Here is a 9,766-nt window from a genome sequence, read left to right as displayed (position 1 = left end):
GTTTACTTCTGGTGGCAGTCAGGGTTCTTGTGTCATTGGACGTATTGGTGTTCCTAATTACAGTAACTTTGATAGGACACCTCTTAGCATAAATAGATCATTCGGCAATCGTTTTTTGGTGATAATCCGTTGCGCTGAGGATATGAGTGCAGTTCCTCCACACGCAGAGATTCAATTGATGAGTTGCTCTTGGAGCACCAAGGCAGTATTTCTAAATTATCTTGGAGCTTGGCCAAACAAATTTTTCCTGAAGAAGACCTGGTTTCAGGAACATTTTATGGTAAAGGTGGTCACAAAATGCTTTCGCCAAGAAGAAAACAAGTAATCCTGACGGCTGTTGGCTATGCATTTCCAGGTATTTCAGGAATATCTGGTTATGTTGCGGTCGCAAAAAATAGTGGCATAAGAAATCGAAAAAAATATAAAAGAAATGCCATAAGAATTGCCCACAAGTTTGATACATGTGTTGGATGTTTGGATAAGGACCCATTTAAATAAATTTACCCAAAAAAACGCAGTGACACTTTGTCTAATACAAATACCTGTTAGATAGTATTTTTGTGAAAATTGTTTTATTTTAACTTGTAATAAAATGTTAGCCAATGAACATATACATATTTATTCACACTGTTACTTTGATCTGTAAAATTTGCAAGTAACGTTGTTCACATCAAAGTCTGTATTTTGCAGATACTTAACATGGTACATGTATGCAACATTATTTCATTTATAATTTTGTATATGCAACATTATTTCATTCATAATTTTGTTATGTGGATTGTGTGTGTGATTTGTTAAGATCTTGTTGTATGTTTTATGAATATACGTAAAATTTCATATACGTTTGTTTTTCACTCTATAAATGCAACCAGCTAAGAGTTTTGTCCAAATGATATAGCGGGTACAATTAGGTTATATTATTTATGACTGTTAATACATATATCATGTTTTATTAAAAACAAGGGACAACATTGTCCATTTGTGGCCATTTTTGACTTTCAAACTCAAATTGTGTCCTTGACCTTGGAGATATCGGCGTAATTTTTCTCGCGCGACACACCCTCTAATGATGGTGAACAAATGTGCCAAATGATTTTAAAATCTGACAATAAACGACAAAGTTATGGTCCGGACAAGCTTTTCCCGCCAGCAAGCCCGCCCGCCGACATTCGCCAATCTAATTGCCAGTTTTTTCCTTCGAAAAACCTGGTTAATAAAACCCCTAAAGGATTACTATAAAAAATAATTTGCTTTTGTCAAACAACATGCCAATACATAAACAAACACAACATGTTTTAATTTGGATAAAAATAGAGTGTCACCAATCTAAAGAACCGATGTAATACATGCTGTACCAGCTATTCTGATTTATCAAAGCGCTGAAGGCACCGAATTGTATGATGTTGTTGATGTTAGACACAATTCAGTTTTCAAAATTATGTTATAGCTTTTTATATCGCCTGTTTGTAATGATCACAACCTATTCAAATTTATAAAGAGTGTGTCTTAAAACACAGGTGATGTGTTTTTTTTCAAATCATTGATATAGCTAATCTATGTACACAGGCTGATCTTATTTTACATCCATTAAGCCCTGTTTTCCCTGAAAACAGCCAATATGTACATATTTCTATGATAAACACTGGACTGGCCAATATTGTATTACAAGTTTTTAAATGAAGTTCTATGTACTGTACCAGTGATAAAAGGTAGATGCCCCGGTTAAACCAGACGCTTTTAGCTTTGCATTCATGGTCTGCTTAAGTTTACTGGAGTTATCCAAACAGGCAGTCACGGGTTAACACAAAAGGATTTGTGTTAACTATATGTGTACCAATACCATAAAATTTATGAAATACAAAATATATTTGTTTTGAATGGCACGTGTTTGTGGTTGGGGATTATTTTGTATGTAAACATGAAAGGTGTAATGTTCGATATTAAATGTTCGGGTATAATCATATACAGTTGACCAGAGGAAGGCAATGACGTATACCACATTTAACTGTTTTGGATCTTTTATGTCTTATAAACATGCTGTCCATTACATTTTGATGCTGTCCATTACATTTTGGAAATAATAATCTACAAACAAGTATGTTTATAGTGATAAATATTTATAGTGATAACAGTTTTTTTTTCAATATATATGTAAACAAACATCATTGTGAAATATTCATAACAAACATACACTAAAAAAGAACGTATCCCGATTGCTTGTTAAAGTTAAACTGTAACTTGTGATTTTATTTGCAAAAGTGTAATGGTTTAGTTAATGGTTATTAAGTCAAAACTCTACTTGGTAATCTATGGCCAGACACCCCTGTGACACAGATGTATAGATAATAATTACAGGTTTGATAATTAACATGTTTTGTAAAATTTAATCCAGTTGAACCAAGTTTTTTTTACCAAAACAAAACAGAAGAAATAGAGCATTAACTATGTACGCATATTTATAACGTTAAACGGTAACAAGTAAACATTCTCAATTGTTTAATTGCATTATAAAACCAGTTATATATTCTTATAATGGAGTAAATAAATGATGGAATGTTCACATTGTGCGATACAGATGTAAAATCCAAATAAATAAGAAGTATAAATGTCTCCAGAGGATGACACATCCATCAATAAATGACAGGATATGGACACGTCAATCAATGCACAAGTTAAAAATACTACCTTGAAAAACTAATTTATTATGGACATTTGAGAAATTACATGGGGACCTGGGTGGGGGAGGTTCCATTAAACGTTGTATGCAAAAATTTTAATACAATACATTTAAAACACATTATTGTATAACAACAAATCATCTAATTACAAATTTCGAGTAAATATATTAATTTCATTATTGTATTAACCATCTTGCAAAGATATTTATCAAAAGCTTGTAAAGTGAACAAATTTAGTCATAAACAATGATTGTTGCACAGCCTTTGCACGACACTCTTACTTTGCTTTACAATTGTTAATTTGAAGGCCACCTTTTGATAATGAAGATATGACCCGGACAAATGATGTGGAGAAACGTTCAGACAGTTAACAAACAAGAGCTGTTTGTAAAATATGCATGCCCCCCATATGGGCTCTCCATTGTAGTGACATCCATTGTGTGAATATGTTTTTGTCACTGTGACCTTGACCTTTGACCTAATGACATAAAAATTAATAGGGGTCATCTGCGAGTCATGATCAATGTACCAATGAAGTTTCATTATCCTAGCCATAAGCACTCTTGAGTTATCATCTGGAAACCATTTTACTATTTCGGGTCGCCCTGACCTTAACCTTTGACCTAGTGACCTGAAAATCAATAGGGGTCATCTGCGACTCATGATCAATGAATCTACCTATCAAGTTTCATGATCCTAGGCATAAGTGTTCTTGAGTTATCAACCGGAAACCATTTTACAATTTCGGGTCACCGTGAACTTGACATTTGACCTAGTGATCTGAAAATCAATAGGGGTCATCTGCGAGTCATGATCAATCTACCTATCAAGTTTCATGATTTTAGGCATAAGCGTTCTTGAGTTATAATCCGGAAACCATTTTACTATTTCGGGTCACTGTGACCTTGACCTTGTGATCTGAAAATTAATAGGGGTCATCTGCTAGTCATGGTCAATCTGCCTATCAAATTTCATGATCCTAGGCATAAGCGTTCTTGAGTTATCATCCGGAAACCATTTTACTATTTCGGGTCAACGTAACCTTTACCTTTGACCTAGTGACCTGAAAATCAATAGGAGCCATCTGCGAGTCAAGTTCAATCTACCTGTGAAGTTCCTTGATCCTAGGCATATGCATTCTTGAGTATTCATCTGGAAACCATTTTACTATTTCAGGTCACCGTGACATTAACCTTTGACCTAGTGACCTGAAAATCAATAGGGGTCATCTGCCAGTCATAATCATTCTACCTATGAAGTTTCATGAACCTAGGCATAAGTGTTCTTGAGTTATCATCCGGAAACCATTTTACTATTTCGGGTCACCGTGACCTTGACCTTTGACCTGAAAATAAATAGAGGTCATCTGCCAGTCATGGTCAATGTACCTATGAAGTTTCATGATCCTAGGCCTAAGCGTTCTTGAGTTATCAAACAATCTGGTGGACGGACCGACGGACGGACGGACCGACATGTGCAAAACAATATACCACCTCTTCTTCGAAGGAGGGCATAAATATATGTCTCCATAAGGACCATTGAAACAATGTTCAGTTTTATACAAAAAAAATCCCTATCAACAGGTACAATGAGCCTCTCATAAAAAGCTCATGATGCACACTATACACAATTACCTTATTTATAAAATTCATTAGTTCTGCAGTAGATTTGGACTAAAGTATTTAATATAAAGAAATATAAACGAACATTCAGATCAAATAATTCATGTTTAACATTAATATATTTGATAAAACTTCATGCGTTTATATATTTTCAATATGATATAATGCAAATGAGTAAATAAATATAATTTATGATATAATAGAAGTCAAATCTGTTGCTACCACAATAGTATTGTTTATAGTCTGTTCCAAAATAGTTTTATTTGAACTATCGCTAGTTCTTGTTTTATAAGAAACACTAGTTTCACCTTTGTTTACTTATTATAACAATATATTTTGTTTTATTTTGACAATATAAAAATATACAATGAAATGACCATAAAATATAGATGCAATCAACACTAAATTATTTTTTATCAAAATTTCTGTCTTTAAAACAGCATGCTGTAAAACAACAAGATCATTTTTGTCATAAAAAAGGTTGAGAGTAGGAAAAGCAAATTGAAAATTAAACCTGTTAACCACTTCAAAACTAAGCAAACATAAAAAAAATATTAAAAGACTGAACTCCATATTCAGAAAGTTAACAGTACTTCTGTTGTTTTTATGATTGATTTGGAAAATAAGCCAAGGTGTTTATGTTTTAATGAAAAATTACAACACTTAATAGGTCAGAAGTTTGTTGGTCCACAATCGTTTAACACAACATGAGGTAAAACCCTATGAATGTGATCAATGTATTCGGCACAATTAACTGCTGTCAAGTTTCCCCAAAAAGTACTTTATTCCATTGACTAGTTCCACTTTTGTTTTTGGCTTGACTTTCCGTTTTAGGTTGTCCTTCAAAGTAGCCAACACATGTTCAATTGGGTTGAGGTTTGGACTTGAAGGAGGAGTTGACATGGTTGAAACTCCGTTGTCTTTGAGCCAGTCGGTTGTGGATTTGCTCTTGTGTTTAGCATCATTGTCCTGCAAAAAAATGTTTGTTTGTTAAACTAATGAATTTCTTCAAAACAAGATATATTCTAATAATTCTAATATTAAAAGATTCTGAAGGTGTTGCAAGCAATACAATAGTCCCTACTGGTTAAAATACCATAGCAAATTTGTCAGTGTTGTTTTGTTGGAATATGAAACAAATCTGATCGTTGTTTTACAAAAATAAAAACAAGAGCTGTCAGAGGACAGCGCGCTCGACTATTCGAGTGCTTAACAGTATAACGTAAGCCATCAAAGGGAAATTGTTCATATTCAATAATTTGTGAGACGATCTTTAAAAAATATAAAAAATAAAAAAGGAAAAAAAAATTGGGGGGGGGGTGGGGGGGTGGGGGTGGGGGGGGCGTAGGGGGTAGAGAGGGGGTATAATGTTGGGTGTGGTTATTTATTAGATGATGTTTAAAAAAAATATCATTATATATTTTTTGGAGGGGGGAGGGATTCTGGGTAGGGGCGTGGGGTATTGTTTGAGTGGTATCAATTGTGGTATTCAGGTAAGTGTTGTTTTGTCAAAGTAATAATAAAATGTAATCATAAATAAGGAAGTTATGGCAATTTAAGCAAAATGTTCAATTATCTAAGTGTAAAATGGACCACAATTATGTCAAAATGCTTGCTAAAGTGGTCTGCTCATATTTATAGGTTGGGGTCATGTTGGTTAACAAGTATGCAAAATATAAAAGCAATATGTCAAAGGATAAAGGAAATATTTGGGGTAGTACGCAAACTTTAACATAGATTTACCAATAATATGCATATTATAAGTATAAAAGGGGCAATAATTATGACAAAATGCTTGATAGAGTTCTCTGCTCTTGTTTATAGGTGGGGTCATGTTGGTAAACAAGTATGCAACATAAAAAAGCAATATGTCAAAGGATATAGGAAATATTTCAGGTAGTATTTAAACTTTAACATATATTTACCAATAATATGCATATTCTGAGTATAAAAGGGGCAATAATTATGACAAAATGCTTGATAGAGTTCTCTGCTCTTATTTATAGGTTGGGGTCATGTTGGTTAACAAGTGTGCAACATAAAAAAGAAATATGTCAAAGGATATAGGAAATATTTGGGGTAGTATGAAAACTTTAAAATATATTTACCAATAATATGCATATTCTAAGTATAAAAGGGGCAATAATTATGACAAAATGCTTGATAGAGTTGTCTGCTCTTGTTTATAGGTTGCGGTCATGTTGGTAAACAAGTATCCAAAATATGAAAGCAATATGTCAAGGGACAATGAAAATAATTGGGGTATTACGAAAAAGTTGTGTGCAATTGATTGCAATTTAATGCAAAATGTCAATATAATTTCTCATAAATATTTCTGCACTGCAGCTTTAATCAATACATTTCAAGATTTTCTCAACGGCATGCTTCAGTTGCCAATATTATACACTGTCCAGTTATAAATATGATGGGCTTAAAACACAATTATAAACTCACCTTGTATGCATGTTTAGGTTTTGCACATTTTCTTGGCAGGCTTGCTATAGTACTGCCTCTTTTGTAAAATTGAAACGTTCCACTTGATGACATTTCAATGGTTGTCTCATCCAAAATAAAGAAATGCAGAATAAACGAAAATAGTCGAAAGGCCAGTGATTATTCGGAATCCAAAGATTATATTTGCATACATTTGGTCTTTTTTGGTCATGTCACTTAACACAGGGGTAGTAATGGAACAGATTCAGGGTTAGCACGAAAAACCCGCCCCCGGGAAAACCCGTTTTTTCCTGCCCTGGGCAATACTCTGAAAGTGGGCAATAATGGGCAATACTATTTTTTCTTCATTTAACATGCAGTTGTAATTGTTTTTTATCATCCTTACTTCTCTGCCAGCCTATGATGTAGTTCTATCTGTAGCTTTGCTCACTTGCACTGCCTTAGAACATTTTTGAAGATTAGTTTTTAGTCTTTCAATGTTGGCACTCACTTCACATGAACATGTTTTACACTTGGTTTTAGCCCTATTTCCTTCTGTGATTTTATCATAAAATCCCCAAATAGGATCTCTAGTAGGTTTCATGTTTGTGCAGATAACAAAGAATTACAATCACAGTAATTAAACTTTAAAGTCAGAATTGGTAATTAGGGATCATTGAAGAAATACTTTTTAATATTGAAACACAATTAACAGGAATCTGTCACTTACTGTTGCAATCGCAAAGCATGTTTTCACAGTTTATGGGTGGGCCCTAATTGGCACTAGTCTGTGTATCTTTTATGGCCCCTAATAAACAGTTAGAGGGCCTTTGTCTGGTCCTAATAGGGCCCTTATATGGCCAAAATAGGTCCAATGTTTTCAAGTGGTCCAGTGTTATTGTTAGTTGTACAAACTGAGTGAGTGTCATAAATGATGACACAAAACTGTGTCAATAATTTAAAACACTAAATTGGGGCAGGAGTCTTAATGCAACATGAGATCAACTAAATTATTTGAATGATAACAAAAAGATATATTACATGTATAATCCCTCATGTCTCTACCCATTTCCCTTTTCTTTCATAAATACCATTCTGTTACATATCCTATCATAATTTTAGAAAAATAATGTGAGTTAATAAAATGTAAATCAGATAAAACACAGATACCAAGTTATACCCAGTATTGTCCATAAAGACCATTACATTTAATTTCATTTACAAAAAAGTAAAGTATTATTAGGATTCCAAACTTTCCACATAATATAGTTGGTTAAAATTTAACAAATATTTTCTAATTATTAATAATTAATGGATATGTTTTTATAGAGACTTATAATTATATAATTTATATAATTGTGTAATATCTTTATTACCCAGTAAAGTCCATCCAAACCATCCAAAACAAACACAAAATGAATTGCAGATCCTTGCAGAAAAAAAGAAATTATTAACATGCATCCACATGAAATAGAAGTTAATGTGTAAATAATAGAAAAGAATTGCTTAAATTAATAGTTATTTTCTGTTATGTACTTAATCATTATTATCATTATGCAAGTTGTGCTGTTGTATAATTGTGTAATATCTTCGATACCCAAGTAATGCCTATCCAAACAGACAATGAAAAAGAATTTCCATTTTCATGAAAATGAGAAGGAATAATGAATATGTTTTCACGTGAATTAGAAGTTGACAATGAAACTAATAGTTAAAATTGTTAATAGATATGTTCTTTTAATATGAACAAACTCATTATTATCATATAAGTTATACAATATTTCAATATCTTTATCACCCAGTATTGCCCACTATTGCCCAGTAAAACCCAGTAAAACCCGGGTTTTCCCAGTATTGCCCGCCCGGGCCGGTCAATACTATAAAACCCGGATTTTATGCAAACCCTGAACAGATCCTAAAAACTAGCCAGTGTCCTGGGACTGCAAGCCCTGGCGGGGTCTAGGGATGGAATGCCTAGTTGAGGGTTCTACTCCATTACTGTGCTATTAAAGCAATTCGAAACATAAACTTGAGTATATACATGATAATGCCATCTTAATATTATTTTATGAACAAAAAATAACCAAATAGCATATCCAACATAGATCTATATTATTTTATAACATTAGGCGACTCACAAAAAAACTTCAAAACCTGATTTAAGGATTAATCCTGAATTTTAAAATCCATGATAATAAAAAATCATATCGAAAGAAAATTACAAAAATCATTTCTTATTAATGCAAGAAAATATATATTTTATTAAACCAGAAAGCACTAAGTCAGATTCAAAGTACCGGTAATGAAATCAACTACGAGACAGAGCTTAGCACAACAAATGAAAATCAACAATGTGTCGATACTCTGTCTCGTACTGAAATTGACAGACAAACAATTATCGATTCTTCGATTGCCATTATCCCACCCATCATGTAATGAATTGAAACGGAAACACAGCTCAGACAGCGCATACGTATGATTGACACCTGAGCAAATCAGTCATGCTCTGGGTCATTTTAAGGGCCTGCGACCCAGAATGGTGAAGTTGTAAATAGCAATTAGATCATGCCAATGCCCCACATTCAATTTTGATGATTATTTATGACACAGTGTACTATTTTTTATTTAATGGTGTGAACAGTATACATATATATCTCCATTTCATAGATAAACATTGAAACATTTTTTATTTATGAATAAGACAGCTTAAATGTTTTGAAGCTTTAAACTGTATTGACAGTAAGAAGATAATACAAACCAATAAATGGTGTAAAATGTATATATTTTGTATTCATATATAAATTGGTGGAAAATCCCCCTTTTTAAACAAATGATGCTAATTTTCCCCAATCTGACGGTACAGGTAATGTACTGTTTCTATAGACCAGGTCAGAGACCCCTGATTCTATCTATGGAGAAACAAGTTATTTATAACCGACTAATGACATAACACTGTGACTTTCAATTAACACAGTGCAATATGGCTACAATCTGAATCGGGAGTTTCGGGACAGTGATAGTGTTTTCATGGTA

General features: G+C 33.1%; 1 protein-coding gene across 1 annotated transcript; it reads right to left on the bottom strand.

The window, feature by feature from the left end:
- Nucleotides 1-4,489: 4,489 nt before the first annotated feature.
- On the bottom strand, nucleotides 4,490-6,859 carry LOC127833709 (uncharacterized). The gene is made up of 2 exons (XM_052359127.1): nucleotides 6,755-6,859; nucleotides 4,490-5,269 (listed from the first exon to the last, which is right to left on the bottom strand). The coding sequence occupies exons 1-2, from the start codon at nucleotides 6,845-6,847 to the stop codon at nucleotides 5,051-5,053; spliced, it is 312 nt and encodes a 103-aa protein (XP_052215087.1). The 5' UTR covers nucleotides 6,848-6,859; the 3' UTR covers nucleotides 4,490-5,050.
- Nucleotides 6,860-9,766: the final 2,907 nt, after the last annotated feature.

Source organism: Dreissena polymorpha, chromosome 6 (genome assembly GCF_020536995.1).
Source record: "Dreissena polymorpha isolate Duluth1 chromosome 6, UMN_Dpol_1.0, whole genome shotgun sequence".
In the NCBI taxonomy this organism is placed as follows: Eukaryota; Metazoa; Mollusca; class Bivalvia; order Myida; family Dreissenidae; genus Dreissena; species Dreissena polymorpha.
Note: the sequence above shows the minus strand (reverse complement) of the source record. Positions and strands in the feature narration are given on the sequence as shown.

Coding starts and splice junctions, on each gene's coding strand:
- LOC127833709 (XM_052359127.1), bottom strand. CDS start 6,847: ATGTCATCAAGTGGAACGTTTCAATTTTACAAAAGAGGCAGTACTATA. Junction 5,270..6,754: donor AACCTAAACATGCATACAAG/GTGAGTTTATAA, acceptor ATTTTTTTGCAG/GACAATGATGCTAAACACAA.